Here is a 22,689-nt window from a genome sequence, read left to right on the forward strand (position 1 = left end):
ACAGATATGCAAAGTATTAAAAAAGAGCCTATAATATTAATAATAGAGGAAATGCTAAATCCTTTATATATANCAATAGTAACTTTTAAAATATTTTTAACGTAGATTTATGTAATTTGCGTTATTTGCATATTTATATAACTTGCGTTACTTGAATATTTATATAAATCATAATAATTAGCTTTTTAATTATCGTAGTGAAACAGCTTTGGCATCAACTGAAAGCAAAAATTTAAATAAAAAAATTATTGATAAAAATTTTTTTAGTAAATTATGTCCCGAAACAAACTATGTCAATAATGTACGTATATATTCTAAAAAATTAATAAAATGAAAATACATTTTAAATAACATTTTTGTTACTTAACACTCATTCAAATAGACTATAAAGAATTTAAATATTTATTAAATTTGGATTAGTAAAAAGTATTGAGATTATGATAATAAGTAAAACATACAATTCAGAATTTACGAACATTTTTTCCTATATTACTATATATAAACGTTTTTTCTTATATTTCGAACTCACAATTATATGAAATAACAATAAAAAGGCTAACTTGTAATCAATTTTCAATTCAGTTTTCTAATAACAGTTTATATATTCGATAATTAGTCAGATTAAAATTAGTCAGTTTAAAATCAATTTTGTATTTAAATTAAAAAAAATCGTAGTGCATCCGAATTTGAAAAAAAAAAAACTTTTTTGTGAAAAGAAAAGTACTTTTTTTTCATTTTCACTATTTCTGTATAAATTGAGGTATATTTAAATAAAAAAAAATTATTTCATTTCAACTGTTATTTCAAGTTGCTTACAAACCTAGAAGCGAAATCCTCCAGCACGGGGGGCAGCGGGCGCTGCAGATTTATTAAAGCATCTAAGGACTATTGCAGATATGCAAATTATTAAAAAAGAGACTATAATATTAATAGGAAAAGAGATGCAGAATCACTTTCATATATATGTAATTTCTAAACTTAAACAATTACGAATTCTTTCAGTTTCTATAGAAAATTTATTTGGCAGTCTGCAGATATATTTATTTGCAGCTACGCAGATTTTTTTTCCCGCAGATATGCAAAAGAAAAGTTATGATTCTCAAAAATTGCGAAAATTTTTCATCAGTTAAAGTTCTAATTTTTGAGGAACAAAGAATGTCGTTTTCTAAATTTCATTTATTTCACTAATTTAGAATAATATAAAATGTTTCTTTTAACTAACATGTTTAAATAAATAGAATATTCACTCTACAAAATAGTGTCTAACGTAAATATGTATATATTTTCTATTCCATTTACACAAAAGAATTTTTATTTATAATTATTTTCTTTTTTATTATTTATTTTTCATAATTTATTTTAGTATGTCAAATTTTAAAAAAAAACGCCTAAAAATCTTTCACATTTCAGACTTGTGTTTTAAAAAAAAGTCCAATAAACATTAATCTTAATTTCTTTGCAATAATCATACCGTTTCCAAAATAAGTACAGCCATAACAGTTATTTTAGGAGGCAAATATTCATCCAAAATAATTTCATCCAATTCCGGGAGCAGCTAATTTACTCTAATAACCACGAGCATTTTTATCTAAAAAACATAACATTGGCGAGTTAGAAATATTTCTAAATGGGCCATTACTTTTGGTCGACTAATTTAATCGCCAATAAATAAAATTTCATTCTTCTCACAATGGGTATTGGACAACTTCCAAACCTCAAGAAACCAAGCTTAAATTGCAAGCAAAAATAAATATAACAAAGCTGGAAGAAATTATGTTATTGTTATAAGTTCAATAAAAATATCATAAAGGACACCAAAAATAATGTTTATTTTGTAGTACGATGCGATATTGATAATATCATTTTCAGAAAATATCTATTAAAACAAACAATGTATATCAGATAATTCAAAAATAGAATGTTATTTCAGTTTAATGAACTGTAATAATAAATTATGTTGTTTTTACTCAATGTGAAATAATAATGTACCGGTAACAATTTGAGGTGGTTTTAATACTTATTTAAATTGTTAAAATTAATTATTTTCGTAATTTTGAGGTATAAAATGTTCTTTAATAGATTTTTTTTAATATAGATATCGTGTAATATTATTTACAGAAAGTACTGTAACACAAAATATACAAAGTAAACCATAATTTTTGATTGCACCATTCGAATATATTACCTAACTATAAAATATTGCCAAATATCAAATTTTTATTGATGAAATGTATAAATTTTCAACAATAGTATTCTGAAATTTTAATTTATTTCGAAAAACTTAAATTACACGAATAAAGACAAGTGACATAAATACAAGTTTATGCTACTTATAAATGACGCAAAACAACGTCACTAAAGCAAAAATAAAAACATGAAAACAGATATACATAATTTCGATACTATAAACAAGAATTTTTCTCATTGGAAAAAAACAAAATGACCGAATTTAACGAGACAAACACGTTGTAATAAAGAAAATACTGAATCAATAACGGAAACAAGATTGATCAAGATTTTATAAAAAAGCAGATGAGAAATTAGTGTACGTGTATTTAGTGTATTAGTGTAATTTGGTTCAAACCCCAGGTTAAATTTTTTTAAATAAATAACATTTACGATTTATTAAATTCATTCAATGCTTAAATAGACATTTAATTAATAAAATAACAAATGTCATAATTTTAAATTTAAACGCAACCAGAAATTTAGTTTTTCATTATGATTGTTTTAAACTTTCATTAATTGTTAAACTAAAATGAATTACATTCATTCATTTACATGTATTGATTTATTTTAATTATTAATTATTTATTTATTCATCACTAAATTTTTAGAAATACAGAATGGTCACAATGCCTTAAAGTTTATTTTAAATAATATAATAATTCACTCTGGGTCATTAAAATGTGCATACTAGAAACTTATAATGCATCCTTAAACTTATGTCTAGCTCAATTAATTCATAAACTTTCGAAAGTATTTCGCTACTTTGAAGTTTATACAATCTACTTCCATTTTTGATAACATTTTTTTTTCTGGAAGAATATGAAGTCATTAACTATATCCTTAAAGTCAAAAAAGAAGTTTAATATACATCAAAGCTTGAGTCAGAAGTTTTTAGTCATTTTTATACAAGATAGATATAAACAGGATGATACTTTAATTGGGATGGTCTTTATTCATATCTTCCCATTCCTAAGCTTTATCGAAAAATCTCATTAATGTCTTATCTTAAAGAAGTGGAACTGGGCTGCTTCACTTTCGTCATTTTGAACTAATCCTTTAGTGAGGAAGTGGACGACGTCTATTTTTAGAATTTTATCTCCATTTCTTTCTGTTTTATCTTTTTGTAAGGCAAAGTAAATACCGCACATATCAAATTTGTATTAACATTGTCCATGCAATTTATTGAATTTATTTAACATTCAAGTCGAATTCGATTGTTATTTAAAGTATTTAAATAAGGTTGCAAAATCATGACTGAAGAAAAACAAATGTACGTTACAAAAAATTTAAAAAGAATTATTTTTATTTATTTACTAAAAGAGAATGTTTGAATAAAAATACTCAGCTGAGGCAGGTAGGTACTTTATTTACGTCACCCTAAAGCTGCACAATAGGCTATTGGAGTCAGTCTGGGAAAAAATCCCTAAAGATGATCCAAAAATGTGGCCACAGCTTGTGAGGCCACTTTGTCAATTTAAACATAGGTCAAAAGGGGAAGGAAATTTTCTCCAGATCTCTGTACCAATGGTACTGATCAGTGACCGAACACAGGACATTTGATTCCACATATTGTATGAGCACGTATGTCGCATGTACTCGGTGGGTCTTATTTAGAGTTGGTGATCGAACCCAGTCTTCTCCGGACTGAGGTCTGATTCTCTAAGCAGGTCATATTTTTTTTTTGTTATAAAAAAACAGAAGAAGAATTGAAATTTTTGCAATAAAAACACGCAATTCTCGTTGTTTATAAGTTTTTCAAAGCATGCGATTTCCAATTAAACTATCCATTTAAGTTAACCTAAAGTATTGGGTAATGAAGCTCAGAATGAATTAAATTGTACATCTGGTAAGGTTCAATGCATATTTGAACATTATTATAATTGAACGCACTTCAAAGTTTTTAACAGTGCGAATACATAGAGAACTTAAAAAAAATTAACAAAAGGCCCGCGTTAAGTATTTCATTACTAACATGTAATCAGTAACATGTATCAACCAATATGTAATACTAAGGCCGGGATAGCCTGGTCGGTAGGGCGATGGGCCATTGTCCAAGAGTTCGTGGGTTCGATCCCCGCCGGTCGAAGACTCTCCGTGCAATAAACGGTGACTGATGCAAGCTAAATCTGTCGAATCAAAGTCAAATCTGTCAAAGTCCTCCATGTTCCCATAACAAATCAGTACCACTGGGGGTACTGATCCATGAGTTTTCTTGTCTTCTGGATTGGTTCAAAATTACAAGGCTAGTGGTAAACCAAAATAATTGGGTCGGCTGTTCAACGACGGATAATATGTAATACTGATTTTTCAAAAAATTCTTCTGCAATGATACTGGTTTCTTAAATGAACTCAATGAGAAAATATAGACACGTTCTCTGTCTGACATTATGCTGGCAGACCTGCGAGTTGAAATATTCTGAATAAGATAATACTGATAGATATGATTACTAAAATACTCTTGTTTGATATAATACTGACAGGCCTGATAACTAAAATATTCTAAGTGAGGCAATACTGACAGACCTGAGACCTAAAATATCCCGTTTGAAGTAACACTGACTGGAGACGAGACAGGTTCAACCCGGGCCGAAGGAAGGCTTGGGGTTCTTTTAACAAAAATCGATTTAAGGATCCGGTACATACTACTAACATATTTTTTTTACAACTTAACTAAGACATTCTTGCAAAATGCGGTAAATTGAGCAGCAGAAATAAGAATCAAACAGACGTTAAAAAACTTTAATGTTCGCCGTTGTTGGCTATTTCAGTGCGACGTATCTATATTACATTAGATTTTTTTACATTACATTAGATATTTTTACATTACCAGGGATCTGTCCAGAGATTTTGTGAAGTGTCCGTTTTTTGTAAAATTGTGAAAAAATAACTCGTAATTTGTGAATATAAAATAAACGTTAAGTCACATTCTTTCAACCAGGGTTCTGCTTTTGTGAATTTGTGCAAATAGGGTCCTGTTACAGGAAAAAATTTTTTCAAAGAGTTTTTAAATTGTAAAGAGATACAAGATTAAACTCAACACTGCAAAATTATAATTAAAAAACTAAATTTTAAAAAATAAACAGCAGTTGCTGCTACTAAATTAGAGAAGCAACATACAAATATTTGGTATTTAGCCTATATTGAAATTTACTACACCGAATATTCATTTCGGACGAATAAAGGAAGAAGCGTCTGTCGAAGACAAAACTTAGTTCGTTTACTACATCTGTCTTTCTCCCCCCCCCCCTAGGAAGGGTATATTTGATTAACAAAACACTAATGAAGATAAAAAAAAATTTGTGAATGGTCCGATTAAAAGATAAATTAATCTGTGAAGGGTCCGTTTTTAAGTTAAAATATTTTGCGAAGGGTCCGTTTTCATGAAGATATTTTGTGAAGAGTCCGTTAACGGATCCTAATTTTTTCTAAACAGACCCTTGATTACATTCGTTAAAATTAGATTAGATTTTTCGTCTTTATCGTATACAAAAAGGGTTTTGATGACTAATTTCAAACACCAGAAGCAGAGTGACCAGACCGCTTATCTCTGGTTCGAATGGACACTGGCTCTAAGTAATCCTATGGTTCTCGGCTTCGAGTGGGCTGAAATTAAAATTCTTTGGACTCGAACATAAAAAAGTGAGTCCAAGCTGATGTCTAAGACTGATATATTCTGATTGGGGGATTCTTCTGATTGTAAATATCCATCAATATATTGACAATATATAATGTATATCCCAGATGTAATACTTATCAAAATATTCCAAATAAGGAAATACTAATAAAATGATTACTGTAATATCCTAAAAGGGAATAAGTTTAACAATGCCGACTGAAGATAAAAATTGCATTTAAATACTGAACTCAATAAATTCAATACATAAAACGAGCAATATAAAATGCAATTTTATTTTAAATTCCATGCATTTCCTTACAAAAAAAAATAAATAAAACAAATGAAAGAACCCAATAACTACTGGAAAGGTGAAGTCAAAACAGAAATTATTAAAAAAAAGGAAAATAAAACGCCCATTTGTAAAAGCTTTTTCATGTTCCAATTATCCAAGTTTTCGTATTTCACTGCTGGAGAAAAACAATAAACATACGGTCACTTCACTTCGCTTGCAATTATAAAAGAAGATGGTTGCGTGTCTTGCTCACGCTGAATGCTCACAAAACTCTAATTGCTGAAATCTCGTATTCGCTATTCAATTTAATAAGGATTTTCTATTCATTATCGGGGTCAACACACATTTGTTAACCTTTTTTTCCACTTTTTTTAAAAAAGGAAACAAACAATAAGCTATTGATTTACCGTCACGTTCATTGTTAAAACTTTGCTTTCTTAAGTAATTTGAGTAACATTTTGTCCATGTTTATAGGAATATTTTTGTGCATTCAAAGCTTTTTAACAATGTTGTTCGAGAGAAATATTTTTAAATACAATTTAAGTAGGAAACGAATATTTATAGACAAAAATGAAGGTTGTTATCTCTATAATATTATGATTATAAATAAAAATTTTCAATTGCATATTGCTTTGTTTCAATTAATTTAAATCAAATTTCATACCAAATGCCTTGACAGTGCACTGTAAAAAAATTCCAGTACAAGTTACGGTATAAAGTACCTGTACTCTGGGTACCTAATTCGTAAAATCTGTTTTACCGTACACAGAGATACTTATTTAATTAGAGTGATTCATTGATTTTGCGGTAATTTGGATAGTAAAAATTACAGTATAACATTTTTTGTTCCGTAACATGTTCCAGAGAAAATTAATATTACAGTAAAAAGTACCGGCACTCAAAGTGGCGGTACTTTTTACCGGAATTTGATTCGCAATTTTCATCACTGCGTGTCAACCAGTCAAACCTTTTCTTGTCTTCTATGAGTAGAAATAAATTCTTTGTCATTTTTACTTCATTATTTATGTAAACAAAAACAAATGCTTAAATTACAAAAATAAATTTTATAACTAAATAAATAAGAAAATTTATCTGAAAATAGCACACAATACACTTTTGTTATATTCTAATTTTAAAATAACGAAAATTTAACAAACTTTGCGGTGCTAAAATAGTGCTATCTGGGCAATAAATAATAAATTTTTAAGGGAATAGTTATGTGTTTTTGAAATTTTCAATAATAATATAAATTTTTTAAATTTGAACTTCTAAAGAAAATTTTTCTAGAAAAAGTGAGTTTTGATATTTTATAATTTTAATAAAATAAAAAAAATATTTTATTATTTAAAATGATGACAATCTTTGATATTTTATAATTAGAAAACAGTATCTAAATCGTACATCTAATTTTTTTTTCCATTTCTATTTATTCAAATACTGTTTTCACAATTCTCCCCGATGACTTCACAATATTTCAACCAATTGAGTACATTTATTTTTTATATATATGCAAATAAAATTCTTATAATTCCATTTTAGATATAATTATGTAAACAGACAAAAAATATATTTAGATTGCGTGTAACAATTTCCCTTAATTAAATAAATAAGGAAGCCTAAAACACAGAATAAACATGCCAACATGTGTCAACAAAAATAAAACCATCTTTCATACAAACATCGTTGCAGTGATTTTCATTCTTCGCCATTTTTTATTTTTTTTTGCATTTAAATTTTCATTATTAAGATCATGATCTTTTAATAATAAAATTCTTTTTGAATATCCTGAATAAAATAAATTACTGAGAAGCTGTTGATTAAGACGCACAACTTTAACTGACATCGAATATTGAGAACAATATGCCTTTATTTGCTATAATTTTCGTTTTTTATAATAATCTTTAATTATTCTTAAAGTTTTTTTGATTTAACTTTTAAAAAAAGATTCTTTATTTATAACCTATGAGTCTAATGATCGTGTTCAACAATAGAAAATTTCAAAATATATCGAAAGTAAAAATGCAGACATCTATTATACCTCTTTATAAACACCCTAAAAAATTGCGATTTATTTTTGTGAAACATAGCAATAATATCGATGAAAAACTTAAAATTAAACGATATTAGCTCTTTGATTTAGATCATAAAAATGTCCGGTAATGACATTACACGGTATTTAATTTTTACAATTGATAGATCACGTTTGTTTAAATATTGGTCCAGATAATCAAATGGTTCATACTTCACTGACAAAAAAGTATGGTCAAAACTACCGGAATATGGTAAAATTTACCGTGTTTCAGGCTCTATGGGAACACCATAAAGCTCGACAATTTTTACCGAAGAGCTTTGGTAATAATTTTAGATATATTAAATATAAACTATAATTTTATAAAAAGTCATGAAATTTGGTAAATGTGGTAAAATTTGATGAATTTATCATGCTAACTTAAAGTATGTCATAAAAACCATTTACTCGGTTGCAGTTCCTTTTCAGTTTTGTAATTTTTACTAAAAGTGAGGTAAGAAAAAATACAATTTCGAAAACCAGAATTTACGGTAATACGTTATCATAAGAACAAGAAAATTATCAAAAGAATGGTTTTAGGTATCGTTTATTTTGATTTTAGTACCAGTATTATGATGTTGTTTTAATACCAGAAATATCTTTGCCTTACAGTACGTTAATTTTACCACATTTACTTCTCCATGTTCTTAAATAAATGTGAACACATTGAAAGACAATACCTTCCAAACTTTCGGTTATCTTAATACAGTGCCAAGTTGTACAATTTTAATATGAAATAAACCATTCTTGAAGTTGATTACTTGTCCATAATTAACTGAGACTACCAATTTGAGTCATACTACCGTTCAAGGTACCGATATTATTTTAGAGCATTGAAAATCTGAGAGCTTATTTTGTTTGCTTGTAGATTAAAAACTGACTAAAAGAATGAGTGTAGTATTAAAGAAATAGAACCAATTATAACCAGCCTGGATAATAATTCAAATGTCATAAAAGTATTTTATATTAACGTTCAAATGCGAGAAAAACTTTCTCGCAAATAGTCTTTAGTGGTCGATAATTTCATCGATATCGTTTAATGATGTAACAAAACATAAATCAATATAGATGTAAATGTTTTAAACTAGCACTACTTCTCACCGATGACTAGACCGCAAGTTAGCCAACCTATTATTTATTTAAGGCGTACTGACAATTACATCTTCGATTTTTGAACTTTTATTATGGCAGTATTATTTTAATAAAAAATAAATCCCCCCAATTTTGATTTACAATGAGAGATTGTGGTAGAAATAGTATTTTACAAAAATATATTATTGGAGAATTAATATTGGAGAATATCTTGCCTTTTCTGACGTAAAAAGTTGCATGTTAATTACATTCATTTTAAGAAAAAAGCAGCGGTATTTCCGAATGTTGTAATCCTTAGCTCATAAATAAAAGAAAAAAGAGTTCAAGATATCATTTTTTAAACGTGTGATAAACGCTTATATCCTTAAATTCACAAAATACAGTGAATAAGAAATAATAAATAAATAAGTACATGAAAACGGACTATCCTAATGATGATTTAATGATAGATCTTCATGTTCTCGAGTTCAATCTTAATTGTTTGAAGGGGTGGAATCAAATATACTAATTAATGAGTGCAGACGATCTTTTAAGTTACGAAATCAGATACAATAACGAATTTTCTCTTTATAAACATACCATTTTTTTCGATTCATTCGGATTTCTGACACTAAAAAATAAAGAGATTATCCACAATCTGATCTAAATTTTGAATCGCTCTCCTGACCAAACTATGACTGAACCATATTTCCCAGATTGCGGCTACCATTTTTTTGCACACTGTTCATATGATATCCGTTAACAATTATTTTAAAATGCATACCAGCACTGTTTATCAGTGATGCATACCTCAAAAGATGTCTTTTCGCTTCGGTAAAAATTATTGAGCTTTTTGGTGTTACCGTAGAGACAGACACGGTCAATTTTACCATGTTCTGGTAGTTTTGACCATACTTTTTTCTCAGTGTAAGAAAAAGAAATGGTAGTAAGACTGGAAACAACAACTTTTTTACCACAATTTAATTGCCCATGCTAAATAAAAATTATCGCTTCACAATGTTTTCGACCCCCTCTGTGAAAAAAAATTGGATCCATTTAACCAAATATAAAAGCATTGTAAATTTGAAATAGGAATATTGTAAATATGTAATATTTTACAACGCTGCTATTGCTACTGCATACATTTTGGAAACTAATACTGATAATATAAATATTTTCCAAAATGTTGAAGCCCTTCTAAGTCTTGATCAAATCGCCTTTCATACCAATCTTTTCATATAATAAAATATCAATGAAGAACACATACTAACATTAATCAATACAAAATATCAATTAACAATGCTATATTTTATTTGTATTTTGGGGTATAAGCGACAGTTTCAAACTTCAAGGCACCATATACCGTTGGGCAAGGATTAAATAACCAACAGATCGCCGAAATAAATTCTACTTTTCACATTTGCTGTAAATTGGGCATGCTTCGGCACACAAAATAATTTATCTTAGCTCTACCGAAAACTTCGATTTTAATTTAGAATGTTGACATTAAAAGCACCGTATTTAATAAAATTCATGTAAAAAAATTTATTTCTGTATACTTAAATTTTGCTACGGTAAAAATTAGTTTTAAATATTTTTTTTAATGGCGGGCACTGGGGGATTGTGCCATTGGCCAAAGAAATGCCAGAACTGCTACTCTCTTCTTGTTACCCAGTGGGCACCTGTGGCGAAGAAACGGTGGTGGAGCAGCGTCGCCCACGTCACACAACCACAAACCCGTTTATAGGGCGGGTCACAATCATACACAAAGGAGAAAAGGCATAGAATCACACAGAGAGAGAAAGAAACATCCATGCCCTGAGCAGGATTCGAACCCGCGACCATCGTCTCCGCAGTCAGGCACGCTAACCACTCGGCCACCCGGCCGGCATATTTTAAATATATAAATATTCAAAATGTATGTAAAAAGATCAAACATGAATTTTAAACATTTCTTACACAATATAAAATTGTATTGTATAAGAAATTTCAATTTATGATTTATTTTATTATTATTTCTGTAACAAAGAAAAGCAATTTCTGTCTCATTGCGCGACCTAGCAAAAAACATAGCTCAGCGCAAGGTTTATGAATTATTATTTTAATCCATTAAGTTCAACACCCCCATAAGGGATTTCCTAGTTAAAATAATGCCTTGCACCGAAATAAACAATTAATTATAAACAGTAATAGTCAACTCATATTAAATCGTCTGTAGTCAATTTTCAAAGGCCGTATAAAACAGTAGACGCGACTAAATAATGAAATTTATCTAACAGGATTTTATCTCGGCAGATTCATTTCGACAAGCCCTACACCTTATCTTTATGAAACATAAATTTGAAATATAGAAGTGACGAATCAATTCTATAATGAAAACTAAATGTCGCATTCAATAAAAATATTATTAACAAACATTATTTTTAAAATTAAACAACCTAAAATGCTTACGAATGCAGTATATAATTTGTAAATTCAACTGTAAACGTGTATGTGTCAACCGCTGTAAATATTTATTTCTAATTAATTAGAAAGCATTTTAAAGTACTTTAAAGGCAAAAAGGCTAATAATTGATTTTGGTTCTACAGGCTAGTTTAAAATGAGTAAACCGTATAGCGATACTACAAAAACATATGCGCACATTTAAATTTGTTGATTTGAATTTACTATATATTGTCGCTTAAACACAAATGCGCACATATAAATTAAGCTAAACATATATTTTACCGATTTTTTTTTTCTCTTCTGATAAAACGGTGGTTTTAGGGGGTTTAATATCAGAAACAATACTAATAATCTGAAAACTGAGATTTGTATAATTTAGAAATTTTAATTTAAATATTTTCTTAACATAACTTCATTGTATTCCCTTCATTTATGTTTCATCCAGCTATCTCATATTTTTCCATTGCTAGCTATTCATATTTTTCAATCTTTCCAATCTCTCATCTTCTGGAAACACCTTTTCCACGAGGTCCAAGTGAGCTTTCCTCGTTCTTCGGTGTATTTTTACTGAGGGATTGATTAGTTGTACTAGATTATGTAATGTATAGCAGTGGCTTTTGTACTATTTAATTCCATGGTTAACTCAGCCGGTCATGAGATTGACAGATTATCCCACCCAGCTGCAAGGAGCTATGTGGCTTCATACTGTGATCACAGCACACTTATAACTATATGATTATTAGGTATAAACTGTAATGTTAAGAATGCGATTAGGGAACATAAAAATATGAATTCATAGTTCCTATTACATGCTTCAACTTCTAGTTTTCAAAGAACGTGTGCTCGATTTTCATTGGCTGCTGGCTTAGTTGGCGCGGACAAAATTCTGTTTGTTTAACGATATATTAAGTAAAATCCGTCAGACGAATTTTCTCACAGAAAATAATTTGAATAACATCCTCTTTTTATAATTATTCAACTGTTTTGATTGAATACGGTAAAATAGATATTAAATGTTGTAATATTTATCTGAGACATTTCCAACAATGTATTATATTAAAATTAGTACATTTTTTTATACTTAGTTTATTTCTCATTGTTATTTGATGATAAAATTTTAAATTTAATAATGAGTACGTAATTTAGAATTTTTTAGAAAAGTACATGACTAAAAGAAAGAATTTATCAATTTGAGCGTATTTTTATGTGATGCAGTAAATATCAATAAATTAAGTAAATATCTGACAAAAAGTCCTTCATATGTTCTTATTTATAAACTTGTTAATGTACATGTTTTCTAAAAATATAATTTAATATGTTTCTCCATTAAATTTATATTATTTCGACACCTAACTGATAGCAAAACATTGTAAATACAGCTGTTCGATTAAAAATCTATCTACGTCTGAAATCCTTTATAACGAAATGAATTCACTGTTTATCGAAATCTTGTGAAAAGTCAATTCAACGCATTAAGAAAAAGAAAGTTTCAGAAAAATATGTATAAATAACAATTTCAATTCAGAATTTTTAGCAATTTATCAATGAAAAAATGAACGGCGTAATTTGTATTTGATAAAATAACATGTAAATAAATTTAAATGTTTTTAAGTTATGATATAAATATCTGTAAATGAAGTAAATATCCAACAAAGGTACTTGAAATATTCTTATTTTTAAGCTCGCTTATGTATATGTTTTTATATATTTAATATATTTTTAAAAACAGCATTCAAAACTATATTGAAATATTTAAAATATGACTTAACTCTTAAAAAAACAGCGTGTCATAAACTGGCATTGTTTTTATAATTACTTTTATTCAATTCGAGAGAAAGCAAATTTGTAAATGTATATTGAATATAAATTTATGTTCAAAAATCTTACAAAAGACTAAGATCGACGCAAAATTGCTTGGATTTAGCACTTTTAAATTTTCTACGCATTTGTTTTGAATAACTGGCAATACGACAGCTCTTCCGACAAATTAAGGGAATCATAATAAAAAAAGAATGAGAACAATTTTTTAATGGAGTACGACCAGGAAAAAGGAGACTTATAAATTCTGTTTAGGAATTAAGGGAAGAAAAAAATAATCGAGAACATAGTAAGATTTATCTTTAAGAGTGACAAGCTCAAAATTATAGTGACAACGAATTTAAAAATTGATCAAAGCAAAACTTTGTTAAAAAGTTAAATTGCTATAGTTCACAGCATTTTTGCAGAAAATATCAGTTTTCGGCTGTGTTCAAAGAATACCGACCTCCAGGTGGCAACCAGTCTATAATCTGAAATCTTTTTATGATTTATTTTAATAGCTAGAGTGATTTCTCCATAGAAATTTATCTTTTAACAGCATACTATTTCAAAAATTGCACTGACTTCTCCTTTCGAAAGAAAAATACAAAATTAAAATATTTTGAGCGAATTGTTTTTTTTTTTTTTCATCTAAAATAAACAAAATTTATATTGATGCCGATTTAAATTATATATTTAAACGTCTGCAATCACAATAATCATCCCAAAGTGAAAAAAAGGCACAAATTGAAGCATTCGCAATGCAATGTAATGTTTTCAATCAAAATATTGCAAATAACGCATACTTATTTTGTAGCCCTGAACCAGATGATTGTATTCAATAGAGATTATATTTCGAAATTATGCTACTTTCTATGTTCCTTTAAGCTATCCCCAACGGCGTTTAATAATAATCAAAAAATAATTTTTGAAACAAAGGAAATTATTAGATTTTTCACAAAAATTCTTTCACCACAAAAATAAATAAATAAACCACTTTAAATGAATTTTATTTTTTTCAAGTGATTACCTAGTAAAATAGATCGAAGAAATTGTAGATCAAAAAGAAGAACGTGATTTTTTTTTAATAATAAATGTTTATTTTAATCGGCAAACGAAATAATTATCAGAAATCACGCAATTCATTTTAACCTTAAAATAAAATTCTATCAGGCTATTTGAAATCTTCATTTATAAATATCATATGGTATAACTTTAATTAAAATGCAAATTATACTTTAAAAAAAAGAGCTCTGCATTTTAGTTAAAGATTTTCTAAATTAAAGCTAATCATTTATTTTAACTAAAACAAATTATTTTTAAAAAATCAAAAGAAAAATTAACAATTTTAAAGCATAGTACTGGAATAATTAAATAGGATAATTTGAATATTATAATTTGTGCAAAATACGACTGTAAATAAAATGTAGTTTTTTTAATAAAAATAATTTTTAAAAATATTAAAAATTATTATTGCTAAGTAAGACTTTCCATTAAAAAGACGAAACATAAAATGAAATAGAAAATATTAATTTTTAAGTCCTTATAACGTATGTGATTTTTATTCATCAAACACATAAGTACTGAAAATTTTCTTATAATCGGTAGTGCAGCGTAATTCGTTCGTTAACTCTTTCAATCGAATCATGTCGTAAATTTTCGATCGAATCATCGTAAAAACTGCAAATGCACCCTTTCAACCCAAGTATTAACAACACTGGCTGGCATTTTCAAGCAAAAAGAAAAAGAAAAGAAAGAAGTAAGAAATAAAAGAATAATGAAGAACCTACAACATATAATTCCTCCCCCCATCCTCCAGCGTAAACACTTTAAAGTTATTATTGAATTAGGAAAATCTCATTTAAAAAGGAAGAAGTCAAAAGAAAAATTTTAATCTAAAAGCGTAAACATCTAGTTTGAAAATATAAAACAACGCATTTTTTCTATATTTATTTTAAGTTAAGTTTGTACATTCATATTGAAACTTAAAATATTTTCATACAACAAAAATAATAAAAAAAGAACAAAAAAATTTAATTCCCCTATTAATACTCCGCCATAAACAATTTAAATTCATTATCAAATTGACATACTTTTATTTAAAAAAAAATAAACCGAAGAAAAAATTTAAATAAGAATGAGTCTTATTCAGTTTGAAAATATAATTCAAATTACAATTGGAAAATTTTTAAGACTGTGAAATTTAAACTTCGCTATTTCTCCACTTCTGACATGATAATTACAATTATCACCAACTAATTTTGTTAACGGCATCGACATTTCAAATATGAAAATAGACAAAAATTATTAAAAAAAAGATACCAAAAAAAATATATATTTATATATTTCCCCAGCCCATTTTTATAGTAAGCATTGAAAACCTATTTCCGAATTGTCAAACTTTCATTTAAACAACTTTCATTCACGAAAAAAAAAAATTAGATAGAAAACCATAATATTTATTTTGCAAATACAATCTAACTTATTTTATTAAAGTCGTTTCAAGTTATGTTGTTGTAATTCATCAAATATATGAAGCTTAAAAATACATCCCAATCGTTATTAGTGCAGCGGAATTTTATATTTAACCCTTTTAATCTCTTTGCTTCTAACACGATAATTACAATTGCACCGACTCATGCGTTAACGACACCGGCATTTTCAAAAACAAAAAGATACAAAAATAATAAAGAGGAAACCAAAACATTTAATTCCCCCCGACCCATCCTTGGAATTTTAACAGATGTTTTTTAATCCTACCTTTTATCCAAATAGCTTGCAATATCCATAGTAAAATGGGCAGATTCATTTTTGATTATCTTTGGATTCTAATTTTTCTGCAATTCTAATTAAATAAGTATCACGAAACACATAAATCCACGCTTCATGAAAACAACGCGCCGCACAGTCCACGGTCGCATGTCAACTCGGGCCTTATAGTTGAACGCCATTTGACGGCTGCGATTTCGGCCGGAGGCTATTTAGTGCCATCTAGCGGCCGATGACCGAAACAGGTGGTTTTCTACTCTGGCAATTGTCAGAGCAGTGCATTTAGTTGGAGACGTTCCTCTAAAGATGTTGAAAGATCCGGTTCGACTAAGCAATAAAAAAATCCTAATAAAAGAATTAACTGCCTATTAGTATTCTCCCCTCCCCCGCAGGATGTTTTTTCGTCTTTATTGTTTCCTTATCAAAACTTGCCTATCTTTTTCGGTTTAAACAGACAATAAAATAAAAATCTCGATACTTCCAAATTTCTACTCGCTGTAATTACTTATTTCAATAATTCCGTGAAAAGTCGTAAGATCTTCCAGAAGTATTTTAACTGTTTTTATTTCTTTTTACGGCTATGATATAAAATTAATGATTTATTTTTTATCGATTTAGATTTTAAATCATTTTCTTAAAAATCGAGTTAGATATTTGAAATAACGTTTATTAATTATAGTTATTCCAAACTTCTTAACGTTTTTCTCATAAATTTTAGCGTAAATCATTTTATTCCATGATAATTTATGCTTGAATTATAAATACTGTATCTAATCCTTACTTGTAAAAAAAGTTACATTTATTCGCATTTTTTATTTTAAGCTGAGTTTATTTTGATAATATTGGCTTTAGGTTTTGTGTATTATGTTTGCAATTATAATACACTTGAGTAATCAGCTTTTAATATTCGTTTTTCCAGTATTTTTATTTATTTCTTTTATACATAAAATGCTAATTGTAATTTGAAATTTTTTTATAACCATTGGTATGAATAACATTCCCAGAAATCTTATTATTTTTTTTTATATAAAGAATTTTCTTTAATATAAATTTTGATTGAAAAAAACATTAATATTATCAATATTTATGATCATAAAAACATTTATCAATAAATACATGAAAGAAAATCTGTGAATTTTCTAAGAAAAATTTATAAATAAAGGGGTAACAATAAATAAATAAAATCTCACAGACAACTTTTAAATTTTTCAAACCTTTAAATTTCGGATTCTCATTTTTGCAGTACTTACAAATTATTGTACAATTGTTCTATTGTAAAATAATTCTATTGTAAAATTGTTCCAATTGCATTATTGTTAAATTCTAATATTATAGCAAAATTGCTCTCAAAAAATGTTTTAGTTAGCTTTTAATTTTTCAAAATTTTTAAAATCAATTTACGCAAATTTTAGCAACCTATTCCTTTCGATGAAGATCAAACTATTAAGGATGGTTGTAGTAAATTTCAATTGTACTCCTGCATGTGCTTCAATTTGAATTATATCCGGCGTATAAATTGAATTTACGTCATCTATGGCAATTAATCTGCAGGCAAAGAGGTTCTTACCCATACCTATAAATCCCCAAGCAAATGAGTAATACTTGAGTAATCGTTGTAGTTGCATGTAAGTGGTATGAATCAATTGCAACGACTTGAACTTCAAATCAAATTGAAATCCATAGCAAAGTTACGCACTATTCTTGTATTTTTCTAAAGTAACTGTTGTACGTTGGTTAAAAACACTCAATTTTGGGGAATGGTAATTGCATAAAATTATCCACTGAAAGCGTTTAATGAAATTATTAAACTAATATCTGACATCAAATTTGTTATTCTTACTAATCATTCACCTGCGGATGTTGAGTCTAACTCCAACTTTGGCTGGAAAGTATGATGGTAAGCTCAAACCACTACAATAGTAAGATGAAGTCCAGCATCTGTCTGATTATAAATCACCCAAAACACTTATGCCAAGAGATTGGAACTAATTGGGCAGCAATTTATAAAAATTTGTGATCTTTGCTATTGCTAATTGAAATTTTTGTGATGCAAGCCATTTAATTGCTCAATTGATAAACTTTCTATATTCGGTATTCAGGTTTTCTCGAAGAAATTTTATGTTGTTGAAATTCGAATATTATAATAAATTACAAACTATTGCTTTACAATAATTACAATCTAAGTTTTCTATAAATATTTTATGCATTATTAAGAGCGAAAATGCAAAATTGAGCACTAGAAAATTATTACTTGGAAATTGAACCGGAAGCTTTCACTTTAAAATGTAATTTACTTTTAATGAAATAGCGGAAATTAAAAGGTTTTTTTGCGGTAACAAATTATACTAAAAGTGCAGTTTTTAGTAGCTATATTAATTTAAAAAGCAGAACTAATCATGTGTCTCATAAAAATGTGAAAGCAGAATTTAGTACTAAACACAAATTTTTAAAAGTTTTAAAAATCGGAACAGCAAATTTAGTGAAGAAAATCTTACTTATTAGATAAATATTCTTTTGAAGTTTTAATTAACGAACGTCCATGTTCTTTTCAATTCGAAGAACTAAGTTCAAAAATCTGAAAATAAACTTTAGAAAATTTCGTTTATAATTTTGAAGGAAGAAGAGGAAATAGTTTCCCTTTTAGAGAGCGGAAGAAGATTTTGATGCATAGGATATCCGATCAACTACTTCTCGTTCTTAATTTGCATACAAAATGCAGTTTTGGTATATTGGCGAGATATTCGTTCCCCATAAAATTGAAATTATTTACAAATATTTAGGTTAAATTTACCTAAAAAAAGCACGTTTTATAAATGGAATTTTTACTTTTAATGTGAAATTTTAGCTTTCGTGTGCATCTCATAAAACAGAATTATTGTTCAAATCGATAAGATTAGAAGATATTAAATATAAAATATGTAATTTTTGTTATATATTTCGGATATACAAGGTGTACAAAAAGTGAGGAAACTTGACGAATATATCAAGAAATGCGAATCGAAGCAAAAGTCTAAAAACAGAAATGTATTTTCAAAGTATTCATCCAAAAAAGTCAAACACGACCCCCAACCTCCCCTTTTAAGTGTGGAATGAAGGGTAAGTTTAAAAGAGAATTCCTTTTTGATTCATTTTATTGTAGGTTTGTATTTTCCATAAAAAAAAGAACTCAATTCTACGTATTGTTTGTTGCATTTCGAACAGATTGGGGTATAATCGCAAAATTTAAACGGAGAACAATTAATTTAAAATAAATTGGAATATCAAGAAATACATGTCACATAAAAATAGGTATGAATAATGCAAAAAAACTTGCATAAAGCCCAAAAGAAGGTGCAAAAATCGACTTACTATATAGCTTCAGTTCTATAAAAGAACCTTCCTCATGGTCTCAACAAAATTGTGCCATAAGAAAACCCCTTCTTTTGTGTTCAGACAATGAGTAAAGTTTTTTTACGGCACCGAAACTTTAGTATGCCCTTTTCAGTATCTTTATTTACATTGCTTTACATTGTACATAAGTAAAAACATATCTAACAACACTAAACTCGATCCCCACCTTAACATCTGAAACTAATTTGAATTTCAAGGGATGAGGATCGAGAATAATGGCACTTCTTTACTCCAATGCAATATTTATGTAAACGTTGCTTGAAAAAATTTCTTCAATTCTTTTTTATATAAACATTGGTAGTAAAAATGATAGAAAATATCTCTGTTTGTTTTCCAAAATTTATAATTTTAGAGTAAAAGTTTTGATCACAGCATTATTATGCGAAATACACAGAATAAAAGGTGACAAGTAATAAAATGCCAATGCAATACAATGGCAATGGAATTACAATCAGTGTAATACGATGCTAATGGAATTACATTGACAAATTGACAAATTGATTAATAATATGTTCAGAGTATTTTTAAGTATGGGCGGTCATTGGCAAGGGATGCCAATTGCAAGGGTACATATTGCCCTACATGCCTAAAAATTGCTAAAATCCCTCCCTAATATTTCTGACAATTATACAAAATTCACATGACTCATCAAAGGTCAAAAATCAGCAAAGTTAAAGCAGGTTAGAGATAAAATCATTTATCATATCACTGTTATTTAAGGGATACAAGAAATGTTTTGGTTATGGGTGAAATTTAGAGAGCTATTGAGACTAAGTTTTTTATTTATGTCCCTCTAAATGAATGGATTCCTGCATCATTATTGAGAGTGGTAATAGCTTTTAAATTGATTAATTGGTGGGAGATTTAAGATTAAATTCTGTCATGTTGCACACATGGGCGTCGTTGGCCGAAGTTGGGTTTATGCCCCCCTCAATAAGAAGAAATCTCGGAAAATCGCCCTAAATATTTCAAACAAGTAAAGAACATTTTCATGAATCATTATCAAATTAAATTCATCAAAATTAAAACCAAAAGAGATAAGAAAATAATTTTTTGATATATATTTAGTTGATTCAAGACTTTTTTTCTTACTTTGACAGCTATTGTAACTGCGTATTTTAATTTCATCCATTTTAAAAATTGGAGTCATGCGGAACCCTATGGTTGTATACGTAATATGCAATGAAATGCTATATTCTGTCTTGAATAAAAAAAGTTATATTTATATGAGAGTTAATTATTTGGTGGGACTTGGAGTTGTAAAAGTTTATTAATTTAAATTTTTTTTCTTCATAAAATAGCATATTTCATTTCATTTTCTTAATCATTAAAATTAAGTTGTGTTTTTTTTTTAAAAAAAAAGAATCAGTTCGTAATTAGTCACTTTATTTTGATTTTTCTTTATTTTTTTTAACTAAAACAATACATTTATGAATGCAACAGGATGGCATTAAAAATTTATCAAATGCTTAATACTCATAAACTCACGGAATTAAATACTGAATTTGTAAATATGGTCTGATGAATTTTAACTTCATCAATAAGAGATTTATAAACCTTGCATCGTAATTGGAATGTCAACCTTATTTTCTAAAAATAAATTAATTAATTGCGTAACTAAATATTGTTAACTAAAAGGAAATTACTTAAGCAAATCCGCTATTAGCTTTAATGAACTTAAATTTACGCATTATGATAAGATTTAATATTTGTGATTATAGAGATTATTTTAAGCTTTTCAATAAAATTTACTACTTGTTGTCTGATTAAAAATGTTTTCCAGGAATGGCAACTGCTCGGAAATAAGCTGCGCTCAACTGTTTAAACAAATAAATCGATAACATTAGTTTCGTCTAAAAATTCTTTCAGTCATTGATCCCGCGTGAACAAACATAGTAACTTTATAATAATTTGATATTATACAAATTTTGTATTATTTATGAAACTAAAAAAAGGAAGCTCAGAAGTTCGTTGACGCGTTACAACAAATATATAAAAGGCAAAAGGAGGAAATAATCTGCTTCATGTATTTTAATTATTTGGAGCCATCGCATTTAAAATAGTAGATAAATGTTCTGAAGCTAAGCCAAATTTTAGATTAAAAATTGTTGTAATAGTTTTGCTTCTTATTAAGTAAAAAAGTTTGAAAACCATATCTAACCCCAGTTCCGAATAAACAATCATAAAGATTATTGTTTTTACTTAGAATAATTACGAAATGGGATTTACACTCAATACAGTTATAAGGATCTTCTTTTTGAAGTTATTAATAATGATAGCAGTAATAAAACAATTTTAACATGTTCATTGGTTCCATCTGCAAGAAAGACTAAATGATTTTTTTTTTTTAAGTTTGAGTTTTTATACTTCATCATTATTATTTTTTAAATAATTCCTCAATTTTTTATAGGAACCAAGATAGCTTAGAAAAAGAAGAGAACTGCGACTTTTAATTAATGCAACTATCACTTAGTGGGTACTCATTACTACAATAGCTGATTTATTCGTAAAGGGCGAATAATTTCAGGTTCCTTGCTGCTAGGTTAACAGTTAGAAGTTTTTTAAGTTTTCCTGAAGTTTGAAGTTCTAAAAAAAATTCATTTCTTGTTTTAAAATAAATTTATAAGCTTCTAAAATTACAAGTAATAATTTATTTTTTATGTAAATAAAAATTTATTTTAAAATGTCAGAATAAACGTTGATCCATGTATTACTATAAAAATTGCAGAACCATTTGGTATTACCAAAGAGCCAAAAACACGGTAAAGTTAACCATATTCTGGTAGTTTTGACCACCCTTTTTTTCGATATAATTAATATTGATTAAAGAAAAAAAAAAACAATCTGAAATTTGATGAGTCTCCATTTGTAGAATCGTTTATTTACAGATTAAAAAACTGATAAATCTTTTTCTAACTTCGATTTGTAAAATTTTAACAATTTAGGTAGTAGCTAAAATTTATATTTGTTAACAGCAAACAATTCTACAGCAATTGACTGACTATATATAT

At 27.7% G+C, this 22,689-nt stretch overlaps 1 protein-coding gene across 2 annotated transcripts in view; it reads right to left on the reverse strand.

Annotated features, from left to right (window-relative positions):
* Positions 1-16,473, reverse strand: part of LOC107449243 (irregular chiasm C-roughest protein) — a 248,491-nt gene extending 232,018 nt beyond the window's left edge. The window contains exon 1 of one of the 2 annotated variants that reach the window (XM_016064723.3): positions 16,280-16,473. In XM_016064723.3, coding sequence (XP_015920209.1) covers positions 16,280-16,328 — 49 coding nt within the window. In that variant the 5' untranslated portion in view covers positions 16,329-16,473. The remainder of the gene's footprint in view (positions 1-16,279) is intronic. The other variant, XM_016064724.3, reaches the window with a different exon arrangement.
* Between the last annotated feature and the right edge of the window lie 6,216 nt (positions 16,474-22,689).

This window comes from Parasteatoda tepidariorum, chromosome 8, assembly GCF_043381705.1.
Source record: "Parasteatoda tepidariorum isolate YZ-2023 chromosome 8, CAS_Ptep_4.0, whole genome shotgun sequence".
Taxonomy (NCBI): Eukaryota; Metazoa; Arthropoda; class Arachnida; order Araneae; family Theridiidae; genus Parasteatoda; species Parasteatoda tepidariorum.